The 17,561-nt window shown below is 43.4% G+C and overlaps 1 protein-coding gene across 7 annotated transcripts in view; it reads right to left on the minus strand.

Annotated features, from left to right (window-relative positions):
• ODF2L (outer dense fiber of sperm tails 2 like) overlaps positions 1–17,561 on the minus strand; it is a 42,768-nt gene that overhangs the window by 749 nt on the left and 24,458 nt on the right. For 6 of the 7 annotated variants that reach the window (XM_081914183.1, XM_081914182.1, XM_081914181.1 and 3 more), the window contains 9 exons: positions 15,792–15,977; positions 13,138–13,247; positions 11,409–11,544; positions 10,921–11,031; positions 10,134–10,238; positions 8,937–9,095; positions 7,072–7,157; positions 6,812–6,974; positions 2,397–2,522 (listed from right to left, as the gene is read on the minus strand). In XM_081914183.1, coding sequence (XP_081770309.1) covers positions 2,397–2,522; positions 6,812–6,974; positions 7,072–7,157; positions 8,937–9,095; positions 10,134–10,238; positions 10,921–11,031; positions 11,409–11,544; positions 13,138–13,247; positions 15,792–15,977 — 1,182 coding nt within the window. The remainder of the gene's footprint in view (positions 1–2,396; positions 2,523–6,811; positions 6,975–7,071; positions 7,158–8,936; positions 9,096–10,133; positions 10,239–10,920; positions 11,032–11,408; positions 11,545–13,137; positions 13,248–15,791; positions 15,978–17,561) is intronic. The other variant, XM_081914179.1, reaches the window with a different exon arrangement.

Consider the following 17,561-nt stretch of genomic DNA (forward strand, 5'->3'; position numbering starts at 1 on the left):
CCCCGTAGTTAGCATCCCATGCTCAGTTCTCATTGGGCTGTTTTTGGACTTCTTCCTCCCTTAAATGTATTTTCACTACAAACGTCAGGGCTTCGCTGGGGCTTCTGAAATCTCTGCCTTGTGCTTGAATGGCGCCATTTTAATTACTTAAGCATTGGCACTCGCACCGGAGTATCGGAAAGAGAAGGAATGATGGACACCTATTAAGATGGATTGTTTTTATGATTATTATTTATCAGTTCAAAACCGATACTTGAAAAAATGCACCTGGTGTCCCAAAAATCTTAACATATTTTCTCTCAAGCAAGAGACCCAACCTCTTTTCACCAGAGAGCCCAAATAACCTTGATCTCTAACCAACTTTCCACTTGAAAACATGGCTATAGAGCCCCATCAAGAGCTAATCCTAAAGGTTCGACCTAACTTTTCACGAAAAGGCAACAGTGGCCTCATCATCCACTACAATCCCAGAAGTCATGTTTTTCTTTTAAACGAAAAAAAGACAGCACCTGTAACCAATTTAAATTATGTTTTTGGTACCATAGGTACTTGTTAAAACAAAATGATTGATAGTACTTTTATTGGATCCATTCATAATTCACCAGCCCCATAAAATCTACACGGGATTCTTAGGATCTGCTTTTATGTTTACTAGAACATAATCTTTAAAAATACATGTGGTTAGAATAAATGTCAAAACTGTCCCAGAATTTGTAAGGGCTGCACATTATTTTTATGTGTAGTAATCACTTCTGGTTAAAAGCGATCAAACAAATTACTTTCTTGGGACTTGGGTTTCTTATTTTATATTATTGTGACACCCTCTAACAATCATACACGTTTAAGCAGTTCTGGGCCTTGTTAGTAACTATTTACCATTCAACCCTACTTCCAGCAAATTACTTCAACAATCTGTTCTGTATTTCCCTTTTCATAACGTATTCCCAATATAAATATATATATGTACACGTTGTGTGTCTGCATGGATGCGAGACGAATTAAGAATATGTTCTGTGTTAACTCAATGGCACTCCACTTATGCATGAGTATTATTGCTTTCATATTTATTCTGAACTGTCAGCCTAAGTAAAATTTGAAGTGGGAAATGCTTAAAACGTAATATGCCAGTCTTGAAATGTGGAAAGAAAGGGAGTTCTGCTAGAGAAAGAAGTATCCTGCAGCCTACGATTCCTATCTACCATGTGTCCCAGTGGGATGCTTGGAAGCAGTTAACAAAACTAAAATTAAAGGTCGCAGATGGGGGAAGCTACTGATCCCTTCGATAGCTGGGGGGGGGGGGGAGAAATTATATATACTCCAAACACACACCACACCACACACACACACACACACACACACACACACACACACACACACACACGTGTCCTTAGTGGTAGAGAACAGGCTTTGCATGCAGAAGGCAATACTGAGGTACATGGACTAACAATTTGACTTGGTACAAAGGCAGCTTCCTATGTTCGTAAAGGCTAACAGATGTTACTGCAGCGTACGATTCTGTTTGCTTCGTGAAGCTGATGCCACAAAGCAAATCTGATGGTTTTTAGGGTGCCAAAGGCCCTGTGTCTGTGATTGTGGTTAACAGGCTCATATGGCTTCCCTGCTGGAACCTCCCAAACCATCGGCTAGATGCACGGCAGTAGAAAAAAGGCAAGCTAAATGTACAAATATTGTTAAGTAGTTTTCTTTCCGCTGCTCTTAAATGAGCTGTCCCAAGCAGATAATTCCTCATGGGTTTGCGCATACTCATACATACAGAGAATTTCTCTAGCAACAGATTTGCAAGCAGTGCCTTCTGCTACTGCCAAAAAAACCGGGCAAAAACAAAACCTATTGAGGGTGCAAACTTAGCCTCAGTGGCGGAGCCACAGTCGTATTTGCAGCCCTGCAGAGCATACCAACTAGGGTAGAAGGTGCAGGGGCAACCTGGAGCTGGTGCATCATGTGACAGCAGTGCATCATGTGACAGAGTTGGGCCAGCTTGGAACCTGGGCTGTTTTAGCCCCACCCTGGCACTGCCCGTATGGCAAGTGGAAGGGAAACTGCCACCACCAGCCGAGGCACACATCTAATTCCATCCTTCCACCAAGCATGAAGGGAAATAGACCATTTCTTTACCCGATATATGATGCCGTATTTTAGGATACAGTTGCCCCTTTAAGTTGGTATACAATTTTTCACAAAATGCAATAACAATAAAACGTCATAAAAGAACCATACGCCACATTATACCCACTTAAAACTGAAGAACAGCAGGGAAATGTACAATAATCTTAAAATAACAAAAGTAACATTAAAGCAAAGAGAGAGAGAGAGCTAGACTAGATGACCTGGCTCCACACAGAACAAAATTCTTGAGGGAATGGGAGTCTACTCACAGCATCCAGTTTTCTAGACAAGTGCCTCTGCTCTTCTTTTTTCCGCCTTAACTGATTCTCTAGGTCCAATATTTTCATCTGAAAGGCTTGCTCCTTAGATGCGATTTTTTCCACCTCCTCTTTTAACTGTGACAACAAAGAGTCAAACCTATATACTGTCCATCGAAATGTAATAATCAAAACCCTTAGCTTTCAAGTTGCAATACCAAATGTTAACAGCAGTGAGGTTTTCATTTAAGATGAAATGTGTTTCATGAGAAAATGATAGAAGGAAGACTGATAGGGAAAGATCACGTTTACTGATATCAGAGTACTGATAAAAATCGCAGGATAATGATCTTATTTTTTAATCAAGAGGAACACTACTAGTTTAAGTATTGCATGAACATTAACAAATTATCTCACCTTCATTGAATACCACATTTGTGCGACTGGCTTCATGCTTTTTCCTCATTCAAATCTAAATTATCTATGCCCTGGTAACTTTCAGGTTGGATTACTGTGTGGTGCAGCTACCCTTAAAGCCAGGCTAGAAACTGCAACCATTTCAGAACAAAGACACTGTACTGGATTTTTAACACGGACTGAGTGGCAAGATCACATCAGGCCAGCTCTGAAACCTTCAATAGCTCCCAGTCCATTTTGGGGTGCAATTCAAAATGCTGGTGTTGACCTTTAAAGGTCTTTGTATATGGAACTATGGTACCTGTTGGACCAGCGTCCCTCAATCTGGAGTTTTCCAGATGTTTTGAACTACAACTCCCCATCTTCCTTGATAATTAATCACGCTGACTGGGGTTGGTGTGCTATATAGGAGTCTTCTTGGTCAGTGAGCTCTTCATCTGAGACTCTTCCCCAGAGTGGCTTGGGAAACTCAGCCAGATGGGAGGGGTATAAATAATAAATTATTATTATATTATTGTTATAATAAAAAAATGTCCGCAGGAGGTGCCTCTAACATGGGGACCACTTAGATGAGAATATCCCAAGTCTCTGAACAACAGTGACTGGGCTGATATCCTGGACAAATGCATTTCTGACTTGCCAAAATGCTTAGGCACATTACAAAAGATGCCTATTCCAAATGTAAGTAGAGAAACTGGCAAAGAAAAACACCTCCAGAAAGCTTTATAATGGGGGGGGGGGAGGTGATGTCCTTATTAGGAATACTCAGTTTTGTTTTCACATTTCTCCAGATTTTGCATTGTAGCTCTTGGTTAAAAATAATGATGCACCAAAATGCGTATTTTCAGGTTAAAATGCATACTGAAAACACTAACGGTGGGGTGGCAAAAACAAGTTGCAAAGAGAACCTCTGCTTCACATAAGAGGCATTTGTCTAAAGATCTCATCCACATGTGGTTCAGGTAATTTTAACTGCACCACTGTAAAAACTACCTGAATCCTGCACCACTGTAAAAACTACCTGAATCCCACGGGAGGCTGCTTCACTCACACATTTTCATTGGGCAGCAGTGCCATTAATCAATGTATGAAACCAGCCTAAGTTAGAGATTAGTTCAAGGTGGGTCTTTTTTCCTGGTGCATAATTTAAGCCAGAACTAAGGTCTGGAATCAATTTTCAATGTCAGTGTTCACCCTGGAATATGTAAAGAGTCATACGAAAAGAATGCTTTGGGGCATGTATAGAGTACCTTTTCCCCTCACCAATGAGTCATTAGTGGCTTGATTCCAAAGATTAATGAGTGGAAGGAGAAAATACATTAGTGCTGTTCCTCAAATTCTTCAAGAAATATCCAAAAACGTCTTGTACTGCAGTGCCACAATGTCTCATGGGGAGCGGGGGGGGCCTCAGGCTGTGAAGTATGACTTCTAGAGAGTCATAAAACACTTTTTGAGAATTAGCATTTGCACAAAAGGAGAAACTATTCTGGATTAGGAGATTCACTATTCTCACACAATACTCTGTGATCCAAAAAGGATATCCTTTAATCCTTTTCTGGGATCTGACCCAGCCACAGATCCACCAATCTAAGTCTAGAGGAAATAAAAGGTGTGACTTCTACGGAGCAGAAGAGAAATCTTAGTTAATTCATCCTATGAGTTTTAAGGTGCAATCCTATATCTACTTTCTGGGGAATAAGCCTCATTGGACTCAATGGGACTGATTTTCAAGTAGACATATATAGAAGATTATGCTGCTAGCTAATTAATTGAGCGATTAAATTTGCCTAACGGTGGGAAACAGAATTTCTTTGACTTTTGAGACAGGGGACAGGTGGCCATGCAGATGCTCTTGGGTTCCATCTCCCATTATCTTTGACTACTGGTCAAACTGGCTGGGACCAATGGAAGCTGGGAGTCCAACAATACCTGTGGGATCATAAGTTGCCCATCCATTTTAGATTATCTGCACGTGTGTCGTAGCAGACATCATCTTGGAAGAAGTGTTCTAACCAGTGTGAGAGAAAGCTTGCCACCTGCATTTTTAGAAAGTACTTGCATGTGTTTGTATACACACACATATACTTGTGCATGAATTAAAAAAGATAAGATAAAGGACCCCTGGACGGCTGGGTCCAGTCAAAGGTGACTATGGGGTTGCAGCGCTCATTTTGCTTCAGGCCGAGAGAGCCTGCGTTTCTCCGTAGACAGCTTTTAAGGGTCATATGGCCAGCATGACTAAACCGCTTCTGGTGGAATGGGACACCGTGATGGAAGCCAGAGCACATGGAAATGATGTTTACCTTCCTGCTGCAGTGTTACCTATTTATCTACTTGCACTTTGATGTGCTTTCGAACTGCTAGGTTGCCAGGAGCTGGGACAGAGCAACGGGAGCTCACTCCATCGCAGGGATTTGAATCGCCAACCTTCTGATTGGCAAGCCCAAGAGGCCCAGTGGTTTAGACCACAGCGCAGCTATCACCACCCACATGCATGCACGCATAGCTGCCCAATAAATCAAGGGCACTTTTTGACTAATTACTGTCATACCTCAGGTTACAGACGCTTCAGGTTTCACGTTTTCGGGTTGCGCATTGCGTCGAACGCAGAAGTACTGGAATGGGTTACTTCTGGGTTTCGGCACTCGCACAGAACCACTAAATCATGCTTTGCGCATGCACAGAAACGCCGAATTGTGATGCACGTGTGTGCAGACGCGGCGCGTTGTGAATGTGCCTCCCGCACGGATCACGTTTGCAACCCAAGCGTCCACTATACTGTATTTGTTCAGGTATAAGACAAGGTTTTTTCTGCTTTAAAAGTTTAGTAACAAATTGGGGGACATCTTATGCACGGGACATGGGCATTGGGAGGGGGGATTTTTTCATATTTAAGCAAATGTCCGGGATTTTGGCTTGGGTAGGCCGAGGCAGCCTCTCCTGCCACTATCCCCTCCTTCTCCTCCCCCTTCCAGCTATGTGCTGGTGAGTGGATTGCCTCCTGCAGCCCCTTCCAGCTCAACCACTGGAGTGAGAGCAGGCGCTGCCAAGAGCTGCCTTGGCTACCTCTCTTCACCCGTCTTCCCATTTCTCTCTCCCCGTAAACAGCCCCCCTGCTCTGCTCCCCACCTTCCTCAGCTCGGTTTGCTCAACAGCATGAAATGGGCTCTGCCTTGGTGTCCTACCCCTTGGTTCTCCTTCAGCAGCTGGCAATTGCCCCCCAAAAGCTCATAAACTTTCTGCTGCCAATCTATTTCAGGGTTTTGTTTTCTTAATTTTGGGTTAAAAAAAAAGAACAGCGGTCATCTGATACATGGGGGCATCTTATGCATTGAAAAATACAGTAATTTTATTTTTAATGTTTGGCATTTAAAAAATGTTTTTACAGTGGTACCTTGGGTTACATACGCTTCAGATTACAGACTCCGCTAACCCAGAAACAGTACCTCGGGTTAAGAACTTTGCTTCAGGATGAGAACAGAAATCGTGCTCCTGCGGCGGCAGAAGGAGGCCCCATTAGCTAAAGTGGTGCTTCAGGTTAAGAACAGTTTCAGGTTAAGAACGGACCTCCAGAACGAATTAAGTACTTATCCTGAGGTACCACTGTATATGTCTTAGCCCCCCTTCTGGGGGCCTGCATGCCATTGGTAGGTGGGGGGAAAGTTGGTGGCGCAACAGATATGATTACTTTTCTGCAGTAGGCTACTCTCCAGCCAGGCAAAAGCCAGAGGTTGAAAGGCCGCATGCTAACACCTCTCTATCACCACAGTTCAGTGACACATTCCAGCCAGGCAAAAGCAGTTGAGCAAGGTGCAGAGTCAGTGGAAGGTGTGGCATAGGAAGGGGTTGAGTGTCCTGGAGAGAGTCCCTCACAGAGACAGTGTGCTCCATGGAGTTTTGAGAAGAGAAGCAACTGCCTCTTTTTTGGGGGGGGGGGGGCTTCTGTATATGAACAACAGGTACATAAAAATATATATGCATATACTCAAAAGACTCAAGACGAGGCCTACCTTCTTCCTTCCATCTTCCAAAGCAGCTTCCAGTTGTCTGGTTAACGCATCATAGCTCGCAAGTTTCTGTTTGAACTGCAGTTCCGTTTTCTGAAGGCAATCTTCTTGGCTTGCCAACTGATTTTCAAGCTCTTTGTTCTTTAGTTCCGTTTCTTCTAGTTTTCTTTTAAGTCAAGTACAAGTGTTAGTGTAAGGTTACGATAGAAAGAAAGAAAAAGAAAGAAAGAAATTCTGAATGGCAGGAGACATGTCACATTTACCTTTTAACGTCTTCGTATTTCAGCTGAATGTTGCGATTCTCCTCTTCTAAAGCAAGCTGCTTCAAGAAACTGTCGTTCTCAACTACCTGTAAAAGCAGGGATTCCGACATAACCCACAGAACTGCAGGCTGAAAACGAGGTGCTAGCTCTTTGCAAATCCTCACATCATTTATCACCAGGACTAATTCATGTTAAAAGCCCTGAATTAATGTTAACCAAAAAATAGGACTCTAACCTCCTTCCGCAGGGCCTGTAAAACAGATTGTGGCTTTCAATTTGAATTTAGCCTGATCTTTTATTTCCCTTCCTTCCCTTTTTATGAAGAATACCCGCTCTGGGATCCCACAGCTAATTCTCCCCTGGCCTCCTCGCTGGCCCAAATAGGACTAATTTAGCCAGCTAGCCGTGGGGATCATCTAATGTTTATTGGATGGATTTTCCTCTAAATTGATTTTTGAACTTTGAATTTATTGTTATTCATGCCTTTATACTGTATTTTATGCTTTTTTTGTTGTAACACAATTAAGTGTTTCAAATTTGTTGTTAGCTGCCCTGAGCCCAGTTTTCTGAACCGGGAAGGGCGGGGTATAAATATTTATTCTTATTCTTACTACTACTATATATGACAAAAACTAGTTTTGGATGCATACGAAGTTTCGTTATAGGAAAGCTGAATATTATCACCCAGGGCATTCTGATGTGCCCAGGGCATAAGCCTCTATGGTCCTGCAACTTTCTGAAGTTAGGTGGGCAATGACAGGAGTTGTAATCGGATAGAAAAAAGGAGGGTGCGAGGTGCTTCAGAGACTAGAAAACTGCTCTCTGAAGCAACCGCCTCTCTTAAGCATTAGCCATCACTGGAGCAAATTGCTCTCTGAAGCACTCCTTGCAAGCTCCTCCACCCTGACAGCCATTTAGTCAGGTGAGTCCAGCCCACCAGAGTGAAACAATTTTAAAGACTCGCTTAAAAGCAGACAGGGAAGTCTGACAGAGTCTCTTGGGAGACTGTTCTAAAATTGGGGTACCGCAAACTGCAAAGGCCCTCTCCCCTCATCCCCACCTGTTGGCAAAGAGACGAGAACAAGTTCACACAAGAGAGGAAGGTGTTCCCGATACTCGATAGACTTGGGTCATTTTCAGCTTGAAAAGGTCAGATCCAACACTTCAAATTGAGCCCGGAAAGAACTCTGGCCTCTCTTCCAAACTAATCGAGCAGACCAATCTCACGAAAAGCACCAACCATCTTTAGAAATGGAACATTTGAGCTGCGGGAAACAGGGAGGTGACAGGAGTGCCCTCAGCAGGCAAAGTTTCCCTTCTGAACGACTCAGAAATAAGGTAGGCATTGGTAAGAAGGGGTTAAGAGGATGTGTGTGTGTGGGGGGGGAGGAACGCCATCACCTCCCCCCAGAGAGCGAAGGGTGGTCCGTTAAATGACTCCGGGGGGCGTGGCCCTGTCCGAAGCCTATGGAGGTGTGGGCCAAAGGCACACCCCAGAGCGGTGACCCGGGGGAGCTCCTAGTCGACATGCCTTGGCAGGAGACTCCCCCGATTTAAGGTTAACCCTTCCCCGTGTCTCCAGCAAATGGGCTGGAGCCGGATAGTCGTTAGGACCAATGCCTAAGCCAATGCCTCTCATTCCTGAATTCAATAAAGTTGTGGCCTAATTCGCCCAATTAACTTCAAATTTGGTGTCTCGTGTCTTTATTTATCCTGGCGGGGGGCGGGAACTCGCCACTCAAAAAGTTTTCCTTCTGAACGACTCAGAAATAAGAATCCCGAGAAGCCAACTGCTGAGTTTCCCAGCCTTCCTCGCACGCTCGTTTAGATGTTTTGTGGAAAAAAGAATATTTTCCTCCAAGCACCTGAGCCTGAAGTTCCCTAATGGCTTTGGATTTATCTACACAGCTCTTTTGGCAGGCCAGCAGGCTTTCCTGACACTTTTGCAGTTTCCCTTCGGCTGCTTTCTGTAAATCACGGGCATGTTCTAACTCCTTCAAGCGAGCCTCCGACTGGCCCCTCACCTGTGCAGCCGCGTCGGGTCGGGGGGGGGGGGAGGAGAAGTAAAAAAAGAAAGAAAAGAGAGTAATTTTGCACACTCTCCTATATTCAAACTACTAAATATAAAACATATTTGAACAAAGACAAACTATACTGTAGGCAGCATATGTTTTTATACGGTCTGCATATGGGAGAGATGTACCCAGAAGGGTTAATGTAGCATAAAATCCTGTGATAAAATCTACAGCAGGCAGTTTTTTCAGTTAGGTTTGTTACCAACTGTGGAGAGTGTGGGTGTTTTTTTAGTAGTTTTTATTCATTTTATTCATTTAAACTGTTTTTAAAAAGGTGGCATTGAGATAGATCTTTGTTTACGTGATATGCAAACAATGGCGTAAAGATAGAAGTATAAGAACAATAAACGCTCAGGTAAAAGTTTCTGAACAATATAACAAAGCTGTGTCAAAGTATATAAAGCAGAGCTCTCTAAACTGTGTGTCACAACACATTAGTGTGTCGGCTGCAGTGTGTTGCACAAACGTTCCTCTTGCTGGAAAGGGGTTAGTTTAACCTCCGGTTTGCTAGTAAAACTGAATTACTGTGTCACGAAAAGATGCATGTGTAAAAAGTGTGTCACCAACATGAAAAGTTTGCAAAGCTCTTGATATAGAGAGCGAGTTTTACTGTGAGAGCGGCAGGTGTTGTTTTAAGCTGCTATGTGACTCAGAATATACATATTTGCCAGTCTTGTGTGTGTGTGTGTGTGTGTGTGTGTGTGTGTGTGTGTGTGTGTGTATCAATATATCATTATCTATCTATCGACCTATTTCTAGTTCTATAACTATTCTCATGTACCGGTAAATATGATTCAATAAGCTAAGTAAAGTAATGCGTTCTGTTTAAGCTGTAATCAGAGAATCTTGCATAGTCTTTTCTAGGAAAGTGAAAAAAGAAATTCCACACATATAATTACCACACTGGAAGCCACCCAGAGGGGCTGGGGAAACCTAGCCAGATGTGCGGGGTACAACTACTAAAATTATTACTATTATTATACTCACCACATCAATTTCTAAATCTTTGCCATCCATTAGTTTTTTGCCCTCATGTATGACCTTCTCATACCGGGCTTTCAGTTCCTCAGCTTCCATTTCTAATTTCCCCACCTAGAACAATATTTTATATATATATATGAACATTGTATATTTAAAAATTATGTCTGTTTTTCCTTAAGAGTTATAAATTATATACACAAATATGTTATTATATGCACACACACAATTATTATTATTATTATTATTATTATTATTATTATTACTACCCCACCCATCTGGCTGGGTTTCCCCAGCTTACTCTGGGTGGCTCCCAACAGAATAATAATAATAATAATAATAATAATAATAATAATTAAAAAAAAACATCATTATTTATACATACATACTCCGCCTATCTGGCTGGGTTTCCCCAGCCACTCTTGGGGGTCCCCAACAGAATACTAAAAACAGAATAAAACATCAAACATTAAAAACTTCCCTAAACAGGGCTGCCTTGAGATGTCTTCTAAAAGTCAGATAGTTGTTTATTTCCTTGACATCTGATGGGAGGGCGTTCCACAGGACAGGCGCCACTACCGAGAAGGCCCTCTGCCTGGTTCCCTGAAGCTTTGCTTCTTGCAGTGAGGGAACCAGCAGAAGGTCCTTGGAGCTGGACTTCAGTGTCTGGGCTGAACATATATGGAGTATATTTTGGTTTGGACCTAGGAATATATCAGCGGAATGAATTTTGGTGATGGTGCTGTTCTCTGCAAGAGGTAGTGGGATTCTATGCACACCCAAGACATCAACTTGCCTCATTTTTATAATGTTCAATTATATTTTCTTGCTGCTGTGCCTCCTCACGTAAGTCCACAAGTTCAGCTTCTGCCGAGACAATGCTCGCTTCCAAAGATGCAAAAGATGCCTACAGAAACGAGACGTCTTTAATAAATACTGTATTGCCAAAACATGATGAATGCCCTAACAACAAAAACTGCGTAGCGTAAGTAAAACTAAACTACATATATTATCACCAAGATGTTTCTATGCAGATAACAAGGCCAGGATCGCGATCCTAAACAGATCTGCCTGTACCTCAGTCCCACTGAAGGAACTACTTCTGAGTAATTCATACATAAGAGTGGTATAAATTTTCCGATTTCCGTAAAATTGCTATGATACTAACCCCGACAGGCAAGACTCGAAATGTATAATTAAAATTAAGGATTAAGGTGCTCTCCCAAAGTGGAACTCCTAACTAAAATTGGCATAACTACAGTTGCGGTTTGCAGATGACCTTACCTTTAATTTAGTATTTTCAAGTGAAATCTTCTCATTTTCAGAGGTGATAGCGTTGAGCTTCCCAAGGATATCATTCGTTGACCTCCTTCCGACATCTTGAAGTCTCCTCAGTTCCATCAGACGGTCAGCTATCTGCCTTTAACATTTCAAACACAACTCGTGTAGAAATTGTTTTGCATAATGTCATTTAGTTAAATGGCAACTAAATTGTGCCTTAATTACATCCACTTTACTTTCAGCTTCTTAGAAGCAATTTTAGATGTACGTCTTTCATGTTGATCACGTATAAACACTTCTTCGTGTGCCTCCTCCACGAGAGGTCTGGAGGGTGGCAACTGTTATTATCATGATAAAAATGAAAAACTCAGTAAAAACTATTCAAAAAAGAGAGAGAATGGGCCTTTTCTACAGTGTCCCCCCACCCCCGTTTGTGGAATGCTCTCCCTAGGGAGGTTCACCTGGCTCCTTCATTATATATATTTTAGGCACCAGGTGAAAACGTTCCTCTTCAACAATGGCTGCAACAATGGCCTACATCACACTAAATAGGCAACTCTGCTTCGAATCTGGCTCAACCCTCTCGCCACCAGCATTCAAACTCCCTTTCAAACTCTCATCCAATCATCATTCACTACTAACATTCCAAACTCACCTTTTTCCCGCCTCCCTGCTTGCCTTAATTCTTCTAATATATTTGCCTATACACTGACCTTAGCTGCACTACGATTGCAAGCGTTTGGCCGCCAGAACCTCACGCAATCCACACCCGTACCTTCACTATCTTGCCTGGGTCACATCCACCACTATGCATTTAAAGTGCTCTTATGCCACTTTAACAGTTACGGATGTGGCGATCACACAGGGTCCCCGGATGTTTCACTGTCTATTGATCCCTGTGCCACCACTTTATTTCTCGCTGCCACCACCCAGGCCCTACCTGGTAAATTACTGAGTCCAGTCAGGGTTAAATTGGAACATAAACTTCTGTTTATTTATTGCAATTTAACAAGCATGCGGTGTCATAAACGGTCTCGGTCAATTACAATCATGGGGTGCCTATCCAGACCTATAACTTCCACTACCTGCTCTCACTCACTAAACCACCTCTCAGATATTTACTTGTCTTCCTAGCTCCTAACTGTTCCTGACTCAGCTTATTTCGCTACACTAACTCAACCTACCCACAGACTCTATCCCAATTCACTCCCACTCCAACCAACCACCCAACTCCCAATGAACTCCCCCTTCCCAGAGCTGGTTTTTATAGTCCCTCTGACTCCACCCCTCTGAGTTCTGATTGGGTAACTATTTAACTGTTTCACTATTTCACCTCCAGCACTCTCATCTGTTAACGTCACAACAGAGTCCTCTAAGGAATCATGGGAACTGTAGTTGTTTAAGGATGATAGGAAATGCAGCTCTTTAACTAGCAACAGTTCCCCCATTATTATTCTTTTGGTTGTTGTTGTTGGGAGGAGAAACCATAACCATTAAATGTGATCTTGGTTTCCTTTCCTCTGTGTCTAGAACTGAAAACACAGCAGGCTAGGAGATGATGAAAATATTGCTCCATCCCATTCCCACAGTGAAGGGTTGTCAAGTAAACACACTTGGGGAGGGCAGACTAAAAAAAGCACATGCAAAATCCTAGAAAAACCATATTAGCCCGGTTCCTCATTTTTAATAAAGAGACTGATTATTTGCAAAGAGGTATTAAGCATTAACTTACTTTTTCAGAGTTTCAGCCTGAACTTCTAACCTGGTTTTTTCATCTACCACTGCCTCGTGATGACTTTTCCAGACATTACAAGCTGAAAGTACCTCAGACAATTGGATTTCCTGGAGAATGTACAAAACACAGACCATGTAATATAAGAACTCATTTTCTGTTTAATTCTTCCCGATTCCCTAGACACAGGAGGTATTTTCATTCAAAGCAGTTTCCAGGTGTATTGCAGTAGTATGGAATAATGTAAAAACTTAAAAGCTTGAAATCTCGACATAAACACACACCAATAAAATCCTGAAACACAAGAATCAGCTGGAACCTAAGCGGTTGTACTAACTTTCCAGCAAAACAGAAGTTTTAAACTTGCTAAGAGCGTTTCCCTAAACGAGGTATTTGAAAGTTCTATACAGACATTTCCCAACTGTGAAATATGAGGCCATGCCTGTAAGCTTTTTGGTTATAGAAAATACTCCAGATCACATCTCCTATGCCATTTGTAGACAGGGATTACAGTCTGTTGCTCGGATACTTTTCTTCCGCTTCAACTGCTATGGGCACCTGATTGGCTAGTGCCCATGACATCACTGACTGCAAGGAACACAGTATTACAATTGGAATTTTAAAGCAGTATTTCTAAATTACCGTATTTTTCGCACCATAGGGCACACCGGACCATAGGGCGCACCCATTTTTTGGGGGGGAAATAAAGGGGAAAAAATTATTTCCCCCCCCCCCAGGCGCGGGGCTGGGGCGGGGGAAGCTCGAGCTTCCCCTGACCCCAGCCCGCAAACAGGCAGCTCTCTGCAAGCCGTGGGAGCACTCCCGCTGCTTGTGGAGAGGTCCGCGAAGCCTGGGCGCGCTGAGCTCAGTGCGCGCAGGCTTCGGCATGCTGGCAACTCTCCGCAAGGAGCCGGAGCGCTCCGGCTCCTTACGGAGAGGTCCGCGAAGCCTGGGCGCGCTGAGCTCAGCGCGCGCAGGCTTCGGCATGCTGGCAACTCTCCGCAAGGAGCCGGAGCGCTCCGGCTCCTTGCGGAGAGGTCCGCGAAGCCTGGGCGCGCTGAGCTCAGCGCGCGCAGGCTTCGGCATGCTGGCAACTCTCCGCAAGGAGCCGGAGCGCTCCGGCTCCTTGCGGAGAGGTCCGCGAAGCCTGGAGAGCGTGAGGGGTCGGTGCGCACCGACCCCTCACTCTCCAGGCTTCAGCGAAAGCCTGCATTCGCACCATAGGACGCACACACATTTCCCCTTCATTTTTGGAGGGGAAAAAGTGCGTCCTATGGTGCGAAAAATACGGTAGGTCACTTGGAGCATGCCTTGCCACCAGATCAGCTCTGTACAAAAGCCTTCCTCTTAGCACATTTCTCCCTTTTGCCCTGAGTTCAAGCGTCTTCAAAGTCCACCACACCTTTGGTAAAGGCCGTTCTCCAGTTGGAGCACTCGCAGGCCAGTGTTTCCCAGTTGTCAGTGTTTATACTACATTTTAAAAGATTTGCCTTGAGAGAGTCTTTAAACACTTTCCATTTTTAAGTTCGGAATAGAGTAGTTGCTTTGGAAGACGATAATCAGGCATTCGCACAACATGACCAGTCCAACGAAGTTGCTGTTGAAGAATCACTGGAGATCTTTGCTTCTTCCTGTACACCAGCGTTATTTCGCCTGTCTTCCCAAGTGATGTGTAAAATTTCTTGGAGACACCGTTGATGGAATCAAGCGTATTGTAAGGTTGGTAGTAAAATAGGAAATTTCTGTTTCCCTGTGAATGTCCTGGTCATCAAACACTCTGCACTTTAACCGGAAGAAAGCTGCACTTCCTAATACAGTGGTACCTCAGGTTAAGAACTTAATTCATTCTGGAGGTCCGTTCTTAACCTGAAACTGTTCTTAACCTGAGGTACCACTTTAGCTAATGGGGCCTCTCGCTGCCACCGCACCGCCAGAGCATGATTTCTGTTCTCATCCTGAAGCAAAGTTGTTAACCCGAGGTACTATTTCTGGGTTAGTGGAGTCTGTAACCTGAAGCATCTGTAACCTGAGGTACCACTGTACAAATTATATTCAACTCTTCCATGAAAAACCTCAGGGCAGCGCATGGGGGGCTCCCATACGTCTTTCACATCTCCAGCACCAAAGGATTGTTTTCAGGTTTTTAAACACAGTTTAGTAGGCTGGCATCTGGTTAGTTTGGCTGATGAAGGGCCTGTGTACTCAAACGACTGGAGACGGTACCTTGGCTTGCTAACTCCAGTCAACCAGAGGCTAGCTGAGCTGAAGACATCGACGGGATTCCCCAAACCAAAGAAGATAACCTTCTCAGATATTTTCTTACACCCAAACTACCAGTATGTACATACACACATCTCAAGTCTATTATCTGATCGTGTACACTTATTAATATGGACACAGAAAGCAAAGTATGCCCCTGAAAGTTCCCGCTATTATAAATCAAGACGTTGTTGGCGTTCTTTCAGACAGGGATAGGGAACCTGCGGGCCTCTAGATGTTGTTGGACTCCAAATCCCATCATCCCTGATCACTGGCAAAGATGGCTGGGGTTGATGGGAGTTGGAAATCCTACAGTCTCCTGTTGCTGCTTTGTGAGATTAACATCAAAGTTTATTCATTAATTTGAAAGCATGGCTCCCTCCCCAATCACTCACCTTCTCTCTAATTTTGGAAATTAAGCTCTCCACAGCTGCTTTCAAAAGTTCTGCTCTTTGTTTCTGAACACTAGCCGCCCTTTTCAGAGCATTCCGCCTCTCCTTTCTTCTGTCCTTTTCAGCCAAAATCTGCTGCTTATATTCTCCGACTTGTTGTTTCCATTCTGTAATGCTCTTTTCTACTGTCTGCATCAGAATTAAGGAAGATTATTATATGCTCCAAACATGAAACGTTTGAGGCGGACATTAGCCAAGTGGGGGCAGTGTATGCGTTTGCGCTTGCATGTATGTATAAAAGATTAAACTGGAGTACAGAAGACACAAAACAAAACAGAGATGCTTGATGATTTGGTTTATCAGAGCAGTGAAGGCAACAGATTTAACGTAACATGTGCAAGTTAATTCCAACAGTTTAACAAGGCTTAAAAAAAATAATACATTGAAACACATGCTGAAGTATTTTGAAGATTCTATTCAGTGTTGAAAACATGAACCCTGAAGTACTTGGTGACAGTCAAACTCTGTAGACTGACTTAAACTGCAGTGGCAGGTTGGCTAATCTGGGGCAGGAGGTCATTTCTGACCCACCAAGACACACTAAGCAGCCCATTAGATTCGCAGCTGTATCTCCCAGTCGGGAGAGAAAAGTTCCCTCTGGCTACCATTTGGAGAGGATATTCAGTTTTAGCACTAAGCAACACAGTGTTTAGGTTGGAGATAAACCCCCTAATTTCTCTTTGAGAGTTAAAAAAGGAACAGCATTTCCCCTCAGCCCAGCTGGAGTCAAAATAGGTGGAAATGCCAATTGTGCGAGTGGCTCTACACGTGCGTTCCTGTGCAAGCGTGTAAATCTGAATGTTTGGTCCCTCCTTTGTGATGCTGCGTGTCTGTGTTCCAGCGGATGTTTTCTCTGACAAAGAATACTACTAGTATCTGTGAAATCTGCCTGTGGCAGGCACCGTCCTGGAATGCAGCCAAATATTGTCCAAAGGGATGATATATCTCCTGGATTCCTTGACCGCGTTCACATGGGCAACAAGCCGTGGAGGCCTGACCGAGAAAGGGTAAGTTTGCTGGCAAACAAAAGCTGCCTTTTGTGAGAGGACACTGGTGTTATTTATCAAGTCCCCACAAGAGGTCACTATTTCAGCACCACAACTTTCATGACCAGAACACACACACACACGCACAAAAAGGTAGGCAAACATGCGTGATAAAATAGCTTGTACAGCAAGCGGTTCTACATTCTTCAAAAGGCCTGCAAACATTAAAGTCTGGTTGCACTTAAGATTTTATATAGTTGCTCTATTAATCCTGTGCCTACGCATTTCAAGGCTAAAGGTAGGTGGAAGCCGACTGCAGTTAGAGCATCCTTATACAAAGCTTACAGAAAATTTGAGAAGAAATTACCAGTGCAAAGGATTGCCAACAGCAGTTTTATTCAAGTTTTTTTAAAAAAGGAATTCAGTTTATCCCCAATTCTCACTATGTAAAAATGGGCCATTTAATAAAGAAGGTACTGTATGGGGAATCTCAGGTATAAATATAGGCCGCTCCCTGCAAGGCAGACTGTCCCCAGTGGCGGGACTGGTTTGTGGGAGTATTTGGCTGGGGTAGAGATTTAAGGAAATCAACCTGAGATAAAGGAAACTTAGAAGCTGGTGTCCTCATTTGAGAGGCTTCTTCAGTTGGGAATATCGGTCCACAGAGATTGCACATGAACTCTTTCTGTGAACAAAGCATTCCTATTTTATTTATGTGGACCTGGAG

The sequence above is a fragment of the Podarcis melisellensis genome (genome assembly GCF_964234715.1).
Source record: "Podarcis melisellensis genome assembly, chromosome: 6".
In the NCBI taxonomy this organism is placed as follows: domain Eukaryota; kingdom Metazoa; phylum Chordata; class Lepidosauria; order Squamata; family Lacertidae; genus Podarcis; species Podarcis melisellensis.